This window comes from Macrosteles quadrilineatus, unplaced genomic scaffold, assembly GCF_028750875.1.
Source record: "Macrosteles quadrilineatus isolate MER2022 unplaced genomic scaffold, UCM_ALF_1.0 Scaffold_8__2_contigs__length_117827958, whole genome shotgun sequence".
Taxonomy (NCBI): Eukaryota; Metazoa; Arthropoda; class Insecta; order Hemiptera; family Cicadellidae; genus Macrosteles; species Macrosteles quadrilineatus.
This window is the reverse complement of record NW_026542601.1, coordinates 70,635,608-70,650,383: the sequence shown is the minus strand read 5'-3', so window position 1 is coordinate 70,650,383 and position 14,776 is coordinate 70,635,608. Positions and strand designations below refer to the sequence as shown.

The window sequence follows — 14,776 nt, the reverse complement described above, 5'->3', positions numbered from 1 at the left end:
TGAGCCCACTTTGATACATAAACCTGCATCTATGCAATGTTGAAATGCATAAAAAACTTGGTCATTTAATAATCTTTCAAATGATATGCTATTCAATACTATTATTGATATAAACCAGTGAGAAATTACTAATAAACTACAATAAAACACGGTTTACGGATTTTGTTTTTGCACAGTTTTACTGTTGATAATAATTACTGTATACTCCATGTTGTATTTTATTGAACAATCTGATCAGATTTGTACATTATTTTAACTTTTAAATATTTATTAAAATTATCTGAATTAATAAAATGTATAAACTCAAGGTTTTTCACATTTTCAAAGATGTAGTGTGTTTGATTCTTAAATGCTGTATAATTAGTTTTACCTTGTGCTTGATTAAGTCAGCTTTTATTGATTTGTCATCTATAGCTAGATAACTCAGCTGCTTAAACATACCTTGTTGAGTAATTTGCTGTTTTAACTTTATATTTCCAAGTCAATTAAGAGTTTCTCAACATTTATTAAACTATGGAGCCTTTTATTAATCAAGAGTATGCCAACATGATGAATACAGTAATTATTATTAACAGTAAAAACTGTGTCAAAACAAAATCTGTAGACCGTGTTTTATTGTAGTTTATTAGTAATTTCTCACTGGTTTATATCAATAATAGTATTGAATAGCATATCATTTGAAAGATTATTAAATGGCCAAGTTTTTTATGCATTTCAACATTGCATAGATGAAGTTTTATGTATCAAAGTGGGCTCATGAAAATTATCGTAATTAATTAATTTTATGACATTTTTACTTTATTTTGGATATAACGTGGACTATGTAATGGTATAATTCTTGAATGAAACTTTTGATTTATAGCAAATTTAATATTCTTTCCAAGTATTTTAACTATAACTCTCTAAAGTAATTGGTTAAGTTTTTATTACATAAATTGTGGAGCAAAGTCTAATAAAATAAGAAAAACACAAAATCCCCTATTACAGCCAAACGGTTGAAAATCGGACATGGGTTTATATGAACTTTTTTGTTCCTTTTAGTGAGTAGAACCTACTGGCGAAGTTAACACGGCCAATAGAAACTCACCCTGTATATATACATATACAGGGTGTCACAAAAAAGTGTGATGGGCTATACAGGACCTAATTCTACATGCAAAAATAAGTCAAAAATGAAGAATAAAATTTTTTGGATTTCGGCTTAGTTTTGCCGTAATCAGCCATTTTGTTTTTTGGGGAAAATATTTATTATTTCAAAATCCCAATGAGATATTTTTACGAAACTTGGCAAAATTGTTTACACTATAGTAAGTAACATTTATAAAAAAAATTATTATTTTAACTTTCCAAATTTCAAAATGGCTGCTGTTTAAATTTTTTAATGCCAAATTTCATGAAAACCGGAACCTAAATCAAAATTTTGTAAGAGACAAAAGTTTTAGTATTTATTATGACAAATCCAACAAAACAAAAATGAATAAAATCGGTTCATAATTAAAGAAGCTGTGTTTATTTTAGTAATTTAGACTGAAATTATTAATATTAAAATGTATTAAATGTAATGTAATAATTTATGTAACGTATTAAGTAATTTCAGTCTAAATTACTAAAATAAACACAGCTTCTTTATTTATGAACCGATTTTATTCCTTTTTGTTTTGTTGGATTTGTCATAATAAATACTAAAACTTTTGTGACTTACAAAATTTTGATTTAGGTACCTAACGGTTTTCATGAATTTTGGCATTACAAAATTCAAACTGCCGCCATTTTGAAATTTGGAAAGTTAAAATAATATTTTTTTTATAAATGTTACTTACTATAGTGTAAACAATTTTGCCAAGTTTCGTAAAAATATCTCAAAGGGATTTTGAAATAATAAATATTTTCCCCAAAAAACAAAATGGCGGATTACGGCTAAACTAAGCCGAAATCCAAAAAAATTTATTCTTCATTTTTGACTTATTTTTGCATGTAGAATTAGGTCCTGTATAGCCCATCACACTTTTTTGTGACACCCTGTATAAAAATTTGAACGAATGGTGTTTTTGGCCTCTGGGGACATCAAAATGAAAAAGCAAATCGGTCCCGGGCCTAGGTCTTACGATGCCACCTACGGTAATAGCTACTTCCCTATAGGGATATTCGCTAAAAGGGGGGAAGAGGAGAAAGAAGAGAGAGGAGGTGAATTTTTGCGTTCAAAAACCTCTTGAGGTTTCAATGCCTCCTTAATAATTTACACTTGGGAATCTAGATACTTAGAAATGCTGTTTATTTCTTGCAATACACATTTTGATCTAGTTTGATGCAAGCTTATACCTGTGAAGTAGATCCAAAGTGGCGATGAAGAACTCATGTGCGTCTTGTTGTTCATAACCAGCCAAGTGTCGAGCATGTGTCCATATCAAGTGCAGTAGCCTTGACAGCACCAACGGTGGTTTACGCCCTGAGTAGAACTGTAACATAAATTGGGAACTCATAATGTTTCCTAATCAAATGGTATCTGTTACAAATTCTCAATTAGATTCATTTAAATATTTTATTCTGAAAAACCAACAAGATAGAAACAAATACTGCCCTGACTATTCATATTCATATTCATATTCAAACATCTTTATTCGTAAATCATGTACATTGGTGGTACAGTGAATAGTGTCAGAATACTTAAAATAAAAATACTATTTCTATTTATGGGAGGTGGAAAATTCATCAAAAGAATATAATGCTAGATTTATTAAATGCTCCTTTAGAATTTTCTTGAATTTAGATAGGTTCGTTTCTTTTTTTATGAATTCAGGGACAAATTTTAGAAAATCATTACCAGCATATGAGGGTTTTTTTTTCAAAAAATTTTAATTTGTGACGCTGGACAAACTCCCTTCTCCTCCTAAAATTATAAGAATGCACTGAATTTATTACTTGTTCAGATTAATTTTTTTTGCGATAAGAATTGTTTCATAAATATATTGCCCATAAACTGTAAAAATTTGTAATTTCTTAAAATGTTCTTTTGCCGAATCATCTCGTTTAAGCTTAAGCATAATTCTGATAGCTTCTTTTTGTCGCTTCAGAATACTATCCATATTTAATATTTTTGTTGACCCATATAATGCTAAACCGAATGAAATATGGGAGTGAATGTGTGCAAAATATATACTTTTTAGGGTTTTCAAATTACAATAAAAGGACATTTTTGATAATGCGAACATTCCAGAGTTAGTTTTGGTTAAAACTTTCTGTGTGTGCTTATCCCAATTCAAATTTTCATCTATTGTTAATCCCAGAAAATTGATTTGATGTTCCTTTTGAATATTATTTGAGTTGCAAGTTATTGTTGGATCTTTTGTAATTCTGTTCTGTGCTGTACTATTCATGCCTGTTGCTTCCTTGAGTCCAACTACTTTTTGTTTCCAGTCCAGTTTATTTCTATTTCTGTCGCTGCCTTTGGATTAACAAACTAGCCCAATTCATTCTAATATAAATTATATAAATACACAAAATAATGAAAATATTACTATTTTTTTGCTTAACTTGTTCATTTATCTTAAATTCATAACAGTATCCATCAATTTATAATGATCTACAAACATATAAAACAGACACCGTTCCTATGGAAAAAGTATCTTCATTGTACGTCCAGGGGCCTGTTTCATAATAAACTACAAGTTACAAGCTGTAACTTGTAATTTGTAATTTCCATTAGATTTGCATTGGGTGATCAGCTGATTTACTAATAATATTAGTTTGTAGTTTATTATGAAACAGGCCCCTGAACCTGAAAAGCAGTGACTTGGCCTACCTCTTGAAACAAGGATGATATTTCGCAGACCAGACAGTGTCCGGGAGTGTCCTGCAGTTGGCACACGTGTCTGTCACTCAGGAAGTAGTCCCTCAGTAGCGGAGTGTGTGTCAACGCCTGCATGATGCAGTTCATGAAACATGTGTTGCCTAGGTTCAACAGGCCTCGGAGACCTGCAACACCGGAAACAAAATTCATTATGATTGAGAAAAGTACAAATGTCACAAACAATTTACAGATTATTTGGGTAGTTTTTACAGATAGTGTAACATTAATATTAATAGTGTTTTCTTTCACAAGTCATGATCAGTTTAATACTGTTTCCCATTGAAAGGTCTGTATAGCAGCCAATCTTGGATTGTGTAAAGGGTTATCAATCTAGAACCAAAGCCCAGAATTTTTCAGAACTGCTTCTTAACGAAAAATAAGTTTTTTTTCCATGACCACTACTGATTTCTAAGTAAGGTAAATTACTTTACAAGAGTTACCTAAGTTAAAGATGACTTTCCAAGTAAAGTGGATAGCTCTTTCTTTATATTATTATATTTTTTAAATGCAACCGATGATATTGTCAAGACTTTACAATTCAATGTTTCATTGAGTAAGTTGTTTGTGTTACCTGTTCTGATATATTTTTCATTACAAAAAAATCATACTACACAGTATTAAAGAGCACAGGTCAATCTAGCAAATTTTACAAGTTTGGACCACTTTTCCAAAAGGGTTTAAGTACTTTCATATAAAATTTAAACAAAAAACAAAATTGAATTTTAAAAACAACAAAATAGAAGTAAGGTCAAGTGGGGTAAGTGTACGCTCTAAATCACATAGTACAACTTTAACCAAATATTAAAATATGCCCGTAAGTGCAATAAAAATCAAATTTGCTGAGCTTATTCTTTGGAATGTTTTGTACACGGTATGTAGTTTTTTGATTTTGTTAAAAATGTGAATTTTGTGTTTTTGAGAATTAAAAAAAATTATGTTTGGGGTGTGTCACACTCCCCCCCCCCCCCCTATTGTAGCTTTCCACTGCATCCTTATATATAATACGTGAAGGCGATTTCTACGAAACACTACTCCTCCGTTAATAATGGAAGGATTTTTACAAACGAAGTGTCAAAATAAAGTATTTTTTGTGTAGATGCCCCCTTTCACCAATTCTTGTAATAAAAATCCTCGGGCTTTACCCCACAGACCATCAAAATTGGATTTTCTCCCATAAGATTAACATGGGGGAATTTAAATATTTAATTGGAAACATTGCCCCCACTGATTTGAGAGAACGGCTGGGCATAGAAACTTGGTAGAGGTGTCCAAAGAAAGGTCTTGGTCTGTAGATGAGTTATCAAAAATAAAACTAAGCAAAATCCCTTAGGGCTCTGCCTTAGAAGCCTTTAAAGATCCATCCACAGAGTTGTTTAAATTTTGGCCATGTGAATAATACTTTTTAATAAAACAGCTGTTCATTTTTTTAAATTGTATTTCAAACAACACATATTTATTGGGAGTTACTGAATTCTACCAAATCAAGTATTTGAAAGGTTATTTTATGATTTTAAAATCGATTTTCCTCTTTATCATGTCATGTTTTGCAATATAACGTTCCATTACGAAATCAGTAAAAAATCCTTTTATCACAGCAATTCTTAAATTATTTCTTATAGAAACTATCTTATATCTATTGTACGGGTTGATATCTCCCTTTTTCACCACTTTTGCCTACATTTTATCATATTATTCTACTCATATCAAATATTTATGTAGAAATATCTGCTCTTATCGTATCTAACAAAATCCAAACATAGAAACCTTGCCTAAAATGGTATCCATCTTGACAAATTATTTGCACCTGCCTATATTACGGACTTTGGCATACTGGGTTGGTAACATTATTGAAAATAACACTAGATTTTGGCTGTAAAATATGGTACAAAGAGAAAATACGATTTAAGCAGCTACTGTCATGACAGAAAGGTCATATTCCTTTTAAATAAGATCACATAATCTTTTATAAGATATGTTGATTAACAATATGTACACGTCAATATATACGTAACAGCCAATTTACAGTATTTTTGTTTTTTGGAAATGTCCCATTGCTATGTCATTTGCATTATTTGTTGCCAATGAAGCCGCCAAGACCATATGGACTAGGAGGCCCCTAACAGTTCAAGAATTAAAGCCAACTTCACTTCAAGTATTCCACTACACTTAACATTCCGTAGAGAGATTATATTGACAACTATATGTTGTTGATAAGGCTGAGACAACTAACTGACATCCCCCATGTCAAGGAATTCCAGCTTTAACAGTAACCCCACAATCAATTTCTCAAAACTATGCTAGAGGGTTCATTTATTGGCACAGAAGTACGATATGAACTGAAGCGACGTGACGAAGGAAAAATTAAACTTACACTGTAACGGATATACCTCCCTTTGAAGTTAGAATATGTCTTTCCAAAAAATATTTTCTTTCCAAATAAAATCATATTACACTGATGAAATAACAGAAGTGTTTAGCTACAAAAGACCCACCAATACAATATTAATACTATTTAAAGGTTCTTCCAAAGGAAGAGATATCATATAACATACTAATAATAACTCCGATGACTTACGGTATGGGAAATATTTTAATCATTGAATGATCAACCAAATTTGGCAACTAACGTGATTAAAATCATTAATGTTTTTATACTTATTACTCTTTAAACAATGCTAAATGCTCAAAATATGTATTTTCACCCAATTTATCGCAGTTGGATGAATTAACGTAAGCCTTGAAAGTAACCGTCGATTTCGACGGGTTTCACCTAGTATTACTTGGTGTTGGGACTACTATAGAGGGGAACATTAGCTTTCTTTTGATTTTTTATCTATCAAAATATCTCAATCGGTTCAGGAGTTATAAGCTTTTTTGTAAACCTCCGCAAGGGAAAACAAAAACTCCAGCTTTATTAAAAATTCTAAAGAAAATAAAAACCTTATGATTCCACTATTCCATTGAATTAACAATTGCTAAGTCTCAAAGAGCAGAAAATGACCTTTATTTTGGGGTTTTAATCATTTAAATATCTTAAACTAGTAGTTAAGAGTTTCTTCGTTAACTACTCGTTAACTCCGCTCGATGATGTAACTTAAAACCTTAATTTTTTTTAATGTATTTGACATTAGCCCTAAATTTTCCTATATTAAACCTTAAAAAGCTAAATTTACAAATTGCAAGTTTTTTCTTGTCATTCAAGCAAGAGATAACAAAGTTTTCTTTATTTTTAGATACCGGTAATTTATTAGTTATTGACGTGTACACTTGCCCCATGGGAAAAAGTACACTTGCCCCTAACAAGTTTTCACACAGGGTAAGTGTACGTCCTCCCCTCCTAACTCCCCAAAATTGACTTTTAGGGCTATAAAAAGGTTATTTTTGAATTGTCAGTGTTGAATTGTTTTCCGAGCGGCACTTGTGTTTTGAGTAAAAACGTAAGAGGTTCTTAAACACGTCTAAACTCATAGTAATCATAGCAAGAGAATTTTTTTGTGATTATAATTTTAAAGAGCATAGTTTGAAATAACAATGGCTAAGTTTTCAAATTTTTGTATTAATAAACAAATGTATTATTAGCTGGAAGTCCGCTTTCTCCGGGCGTACACTTACTCCACTTGACCTTACGTGAAGCAGTCCCAAATGCTATTAAAGATTAAAGGAAAGTACTATTGTCTGGACATATCATATTTTATTGACTTTATGTATTTTTAATTTATTAAAACTAACTGTTACAACTTTAACAGATATCAAAAATTATAAAAAGTTAGTAGTTTGTTAGTTGATGGTTTGATGTACAGTCCGCTCACCTAATGTAGAGTCTTTCAGTATAGTCAGCACACGAGGGTTTCCTTGCATTAGCTGAACCTCACGTGGAGTAGGTGACCATGTGGAATACACTGAGGACATACCCAGACTGACGGCTGCCATTGTCACGTTAGCCTCGGCAACCTCTGCCAGCACCGAGTCGTAAATGTAGTCGCCACATTGGAAGCAGAGGACATTACCGTATGCAAGGTCCACCGCTGAAATATATTTCATTGATATGTATGTTGATTTACAAACTCTAATTTCATAAGTATTAAACCTTTGAGAATAGAAAGAGAACTAGGAAGATAACTTTTCACAACTAGGAAGAAAATTTGAGTGCCAATAAATATCAACACACCCATAGCCTACTAATATATTCTACTCCTAGGTAGGTTCAGCAAGCTGTGGCTTTTCATGCTAACAGGATTGGGCAAATAATTAAAGAACTAGTTTTTTGGTAAAAAGCTCACAATTTTTACTACTATGGCCATATTGGTCTGAATGACAAACTCATTCTTCTGTTGGTATAAATGTATGAACCAAGTTAGATTGAAGCAGGAAGTATTAACAAGAGTATATTGTGACTCTTTGCAATCAATTAAGGATGTAACATAAAGCACAAGGGTCTAGGTTTAAAAGATTTGTGAGGATAGCAGGCTTGCCTGAATAAGAAAGTCTAAATTGGCACAACAAACTCAAAACTTTAGGCCCTACACTATAAACTAAACAACTAAACATTAGAATATTTCACTGTGACTGATAGAATAGATAGGAGGGAATGTGTTGAAGATTGGAATGTGTTGAAGATTATACTATGGACCTAATAGTAGCCAGGAAGGCTGTTTGCAACAGATAACTCTTATTAGTTCTTATCATCCCTTGCATTGTAAATCCACACTCAGTTAAATTTCTTGTGAATATCATGATTTTTTTAACTGCTTGGTTTGTACCCCCATTCCCAAGTTAAAGTTGTGGCCAGTTTTATCCCCAAGTTAAAGTTGTGGCCAGTTTTTTTTATCAAAATTGTCGTGGTTTATGTGAGCCACTGACAGATTGTGCAGATCTAAATTACTAATTTCTGTTGAATAAACCACATTTTTTACCAAGTCAAGCCAATGGAATTGTGAGCTAAAGCAACTGTTATGACCCATCAACTTTGTCAGTAACAAAAAATTAGGTATAAAATAGAATTTTATAAACTAGTGCATTCTGTGACTGGCTCACACAACTATGTTCTTTTTTAATGAAAAAAAGGGGACAGCTGGTCCATATAGATGGATGTCTACCCTATCAGTTAAAAGCCTATGAGAAGATAACAGATAGTGAGTTAAGTTATTTTACCTAACCCGCCATGTTAAACTTCCCTATCCCAAGCGTGATGTATGCAACTTCCTTACTTCTCGAGTGATGTAAAGTATCAAAAACTCACTCGGTGATGTAAAGAAACCCATGTGAGAAACCCACACCAACGCTAGAAATCAGCTGTGCGCTTGAATGTTATTGTTATGCTTTAAAGTATTTTCCTAACCTAGCTTTTGTTTGTAAAAGAACGTTACTGTTAGAAGATGAGTGAAATGGATAATGGAAAATATTGTACATAAACCCATGTATATTGTCGGGTCAGGTAAAATCTTGTACGTTACACGTTACGCAAGAGCGTGTTTACATCACTTAGGTGAATTATGCAACTCGCTTCTGCTCATTGCACAACATTCACTTGCGTGATGTAAAAACGCTCTTACTACACTTGTAATGTAAATAGCTATAAATATATTGAAATTATTTACAGAAATTTTGTATAACCAGTAACAAAGTCAAGTTGTCTGGTTAAAAGGTGTCCGGATAAGAGGAAGTCTACTGTAGTTGTGTGAGCCAGTCACAAAATGCACTTGAGTCTAGATTTCCATTTACAGTAGACCCCATCTTAACCGACCTCGTATTAACCGGATTTTCCGCCTTCAATCGTAAAATAATACAGTTTGTTTTAACCGACCTTGCTTTGAGAGCAGTTCGGTTTAACCGCCGCTTTCTAACGGTTCACTTCTGAAAACAAATATTTATTTTCAAGATGGTTTAAGAAAATTTCAGCCAATATTCCAGAGAGGGGGGAGCCCATAGCTAGCCCATCTTTCTGCATGTAGAATTCATTTTGAAATCGGAAATAATTTTGCTTGAAGATAGTGGTTGAAAATAAATATTTGTTTTCAGGAGTGAACCGGCTCAGAAATAAAATTCTGTTTTATTATAGGTATGTGGATGATACCATAGTTTTATTTAACGGTAATGACAGGCAATTATGTATGCTTAACACATATTTATGTAGCATGCATAAAAACATCAGCTTTACATTAGAGAAGGAGGAAAACAGTAGATTAAATTTTCTGGACCTCACCATAACAAAAAACAATGGTACCTTACAATTTAAAATATACTGAAAACCTACTTATACCGACCAAACAATCCATGCTGAATCACACCATCCTCACACACAAAAATTAGCAGCATACAATAGTTTTGTCCACAGGTTATTAACAGTCCCCATGAATCAGAGTGACTATGAAGATTAAGTTAACATATTAAAATATATAGCTATCTCTAATGAGTACAGAAGCTCAATTATTGATAATCTGATTTACAAACATAGAAATAAAAACTCGAATGGAAACGAAACAAAAGCTCACAAAATATTCTTATCAGCTAAATATGGTTATTTTCTAAGCAATAAATTTAAGAACCTTTTAGCCAAAGATAATATCACAGCTTCGTTCAGGACTACTAACAGTCTTGGAACTTTATTGGAAGAGCGACCCCAGACTTCAACTCCAGAATATGAGAAAACTGGAGTTTACGGCTTTCATGTACTGATTGTGAAAAGTACTATATCGGTCAGACTTCTCGCTCCTTTAAAAAGAGATTCAAGGAACATTTGCCCAAGAAAGCCATGACCAGACATCTGCTTTTGCTGACCACCTCGTTTCAAATAACCATAATTATTCAGATATACACAGAAATATGCATATTTTACACTCTTCAAAAGACAGATCTCAGACAAGCACATTAGAAGAATTTGAAATATATAAAGCTGTAAAATCGGATCATCAGAACGTCCTGAACGACAAGCTGTCATTTTCATCTAATTATATTTATGACACTACAATCAAGGTATTGAAGGGTATGGATGGAGGGGGTGGGTAGACCTCAATGAAACAGCTGATAAGGATTGGACGACGGGATTCCACTGACCACCGGCAGTCTAGACTATACCTTCGCCGGGGATGAGTCGTCGCAATAATTTTGGCCGTGTCTTCAGTGTTAAATGTCCGTGTTTTGTGTTTGTGACTATGTGTGCATGTTTTTTACACCTTTTGACGACCTTCGCAAGAAGAGAAAAAATGTTTTGACATCCTGATCGGCCTGATAAAGATCCCTATTGTGGATTGAAACCGGTTGCCGGGAGCAACATTTGGATAACTTTTATGCAGGTATTTAAACCACTTTATTGAAATATTGGTTATCCGGAGGCTAAATCACGACGACCTTTTGAGTTATCCGACCTAGGTCCGGTCCCATTAGGGTCGGTTAAGAGGGAGGCTACTGTACTAACTAATGTTAGTTGCTAACAAAATAAATGGGTAATAACAGTTGCTACAACGTCAATGCTATAACAATAAGTCATGCCAATAGTTGGTAAAAAGATTGGTGTATTTGACACAAGTTAGTAATTTAGATTAGCGCAATGCAAAATCTGTCAGTAGGTCACATTAACTACTGTATGACGATTTTTATTGAGAAACTGAAGACAACTTTAACACGGTGATGAAATGTTTAGTTTGTATAGTCAACGGTTGGGGGTGGGACTAATTAATTATTTAAGTTACAAAAAAAAGTTACAGTAATCTATTTTTGAATAGTAGCTATGGTTACTTTTTGTTATCATTTAAATATTCTGGCTAAATGACACCACAAACATTACTTCAAATTAATTGTTAATAATAAAAAGATATTACCTTATATAGGTAATAACAATCTATGGCTAAATTGGCATTCAAAATTGTTATTGATGTGTCTGTAAGAAAAATACATTTTTATCCAGTTGGCTTATTCCTTGTAAGTATTTATAAATAATAATAATGTACTAATGTAAGAATGTATGTGAGTGACTATTCTGTTATATGAATAAAAATTGTTTCCTTAGTTAAAATATTGTAAAAACTATATTTTACAATTCTTGCTTTGGAATCCCAATGGGTTTCTAAATATTTTAAACACTTTCTTAGATACCTACACATACAATAAGCTGCGGTGGATAGGAATAAGTACTCAATATCAAGTACCGGTAGTCGTTAAACTAATTTTATTTAAATAGGGAATAAAAATGATTTTTAAAGGAGATATTTTAGTTAAAATCCAATCAGGCAAATGGAAATTTGCTTAGTCTGCAGGTTTGCTGCGGCGGGGGTAAAAGCTACTTAACTTTAGGAAACTAACCAAGAAAGTGTTTCTTAGTTTTGGAATGATCTTGAATATGACCACTACTGTAACATCCTATGTATATACAGTGAAGACAAGAATGAAGTCTTCGCTCAATCTTCTTACAAGTGTAACAATAACAATGCAGTGCCTGCAACAAAGACACAATTGTTAAGTGAATACAAAACTCAAATTAAATATTTTATGTTAAAAAATGGCAACCAAAGAAAAAACAAAGATGAATTCAAATTTATTTTTAGTCTCTAAAACTGATCCAGTAAGCCCGAAGTATACTTACCGCTACTGGAACTTTTAGCATAGACAGAACCAAATTTGCATGGAAGTTTTAATATTTCTAACTAGGAATTTAGCCTTGCTGAATATGAGTTTATTCAAGACCAGAGCTTGATTTCAAGTAGGCCTACTGTAATTAAGAAGTTGAAACTACAACCTGTTGGAAACAATAGCCTAAAACAGGGTTCTGCATTTTGGTTCGTCCATCCTAGTTTAGTCTCAGGCAACTAATTTAGAAACAGTTGTTTTATTTTCAAGGCTTTTGTCGTCTTACATAAAATTATTTTCACACAATGTTGTCGTCAATACACACAAAATATACACAAATATACACAAGGATACACAAATATAAAATTTAATACACAAGGATACACTAAAGTACGATTTACGACATGAGATACGTAAACCCATTTTATAAATCAATTCTGGAGGCATGGCTGTATAAACTGTAAGGAACTGTAAAACAAATGCTATGTAATGTTTTATTCAGCAACAACATTTAAATTATTTCAATAGCCTAAAGAAAGTAAATTATAATAAAATTTTTTATCAAAGATAATCCAAAATTATTTTTATATAGAGAACTCCCAGACCACTTTCCCACCTCAAATTGAGCAGATATGTAACTGTATTAGTCATTTAAAACTAAATCATGAGTACTTGAAAAACAGTGACTTGGAAATTTAAAATTTTTAAAGACATAAAACATACAATTACATTATTTTAATTAGGCCTATACCTCAGGATTAAACACTGTTCACAATTTGTGTACAGTACAAGTTTATCTACAACCGCTTTCATTCACCAGTCAGTCTCAAATCAAATCAAATCAATCTTTATTTGCACAAAACATTTACATGATAACACATTGTAACCTTAAATAGGTGCATCGTCAATAAAATATTTTTTTAATTTTCACATAGAGACAATACTCATTCAATACTAAATGAAACAAATGAAATTTTAGTCAAGGTGGCGTCTACCTGCAGAATCCCAGTATTCATTAAATTCTGAAACTTTGTACATGGACAAATCTATCAAAAACTGTTTTAAAAACCTTCTAAAATTAGTTAAGTTGAGATTTTTTACATGTTCAGGCAATCTGTTAAACACTCTTTTACTAACCTCTAAAGTTGAATTAATAGTTCTTTGAAAATTACATTGGTTGATTCTTAAATGATTTTTTGTCTTGTTCCATAGTTTATGAACAGAACTATTAGTTTTAAACTGATCTAAATTAATTAAAATATATACTAAACATTAAAAAAACATACAAAGATGGAGCAGTCAATATATTAAGTTTCCTAAAAAGTGGTTTACAATGAGATCTACGGTTAACATTTAAAATTAATCTTAACGAGGTGTTAGCCCGTCCTACGTACGGGAATTCAGTAGTCAGTTAAAACCGAGTACAATTCAGATCAGCTAGTTTACACATATAAAGACAAAGTTTCTTGCAGTTGTGACAAATCATCTTGTAAACAAATGTTGTGCGACCAAATATGTTTTTATTCCATCATAGGCCTATACGATATGCATTTTAAATCCGACAATTTTACAATAGAACAGCAATTCTGCAATTTTTACGATGTGAAAATCGTTGAAGTGAGATTTGCAGCCGCATTCGCACAGATGCACACTGATTATAAGTAGCCTACAGTAGAGAGAGAAATAGAATAGTCAATTACCTAGTCAACGATACCACCTTCCATAGCATACCTGCCTCTTCCATAATTATTATATCACCACAATACAACTACTATACACAATTTCCAGTAGGTCTGAATAAAAACGACCTAAAATAAAACGATAATATCCAATAGACTTTAAAAAAATTTAAACTTAATTTCTAAAAAACTGGGACCCTAAAATAAAATTATGGCTTCGACATTCCCTAGTTCTCAAAATTATCTTTCTTTCAACACAAAAATCATGAAAATCCGTCGAGTGGTTGATTCAGAATCGTGAAATAAAAAAACACTGTTTTGTTTTAATATTATAGATGCTCTCTTCTGTAACAATAACAGCTCTCTTATGTTACTATCACAGCCCCAAGCCAATATGCCATGACAAATGACTCTGTATATGTGCAAAATATATAGCAGATAAAACATCTAAACTAACAATTGACTTAAGTCTTCTAATAATAAAAGTAGCTTTGGAAATTTTATTGCACAGGTAACTTATGTGATTGTCCCATTTTACATTAGACTGTAAAAACACACCTAAAAACTTTACAACAGACAATTCATCATTACTATTTCCAAGACAAAATTCAAGACTCTGTGTTTTCTCTTTATTTAAACATAACATATTTGCAGCAGCCCAATCTTCAATTAGCCTATTTGAACTAAG

General features: G+C 32.2%; 1 protein-coding gene across 1 annotated transcript in view; it reads right to left on the bottom strand.

Moving 5' to 3' along the window:
- The window catches only part of LOC129000459 (ubiquitin carboxyl-terminal hydrolase 22-like), a 32,702-nt gene that overhangs the window by 14,481 nt on the left and 3,445 nt on the right, over window positions 1-14,776 (bottom strand). The window contains exons 2-5 of the mRNA XM_054427422.1: window positions 12,146-12,278; window positions 7,657-7,872; window positions 3,800-3,972; window positions 2,320-2,456 (exon numbers count right to left, since the gene is read on the bottom strand). Coding sequence (XP_054283397.1) covers window positions 2,320-2,456; window positions 3,800-3,972; window positions 7,657-7,872; window positions 12,146-12,278 — 659 coding nt within the window. The remainder of the gene's footprint in view (window positions 1-2,319; window positions 2,457-3,799; window positions 3,973-7,656; window positions 7,873-12,145; window positions 12,279-14,776) is intronic.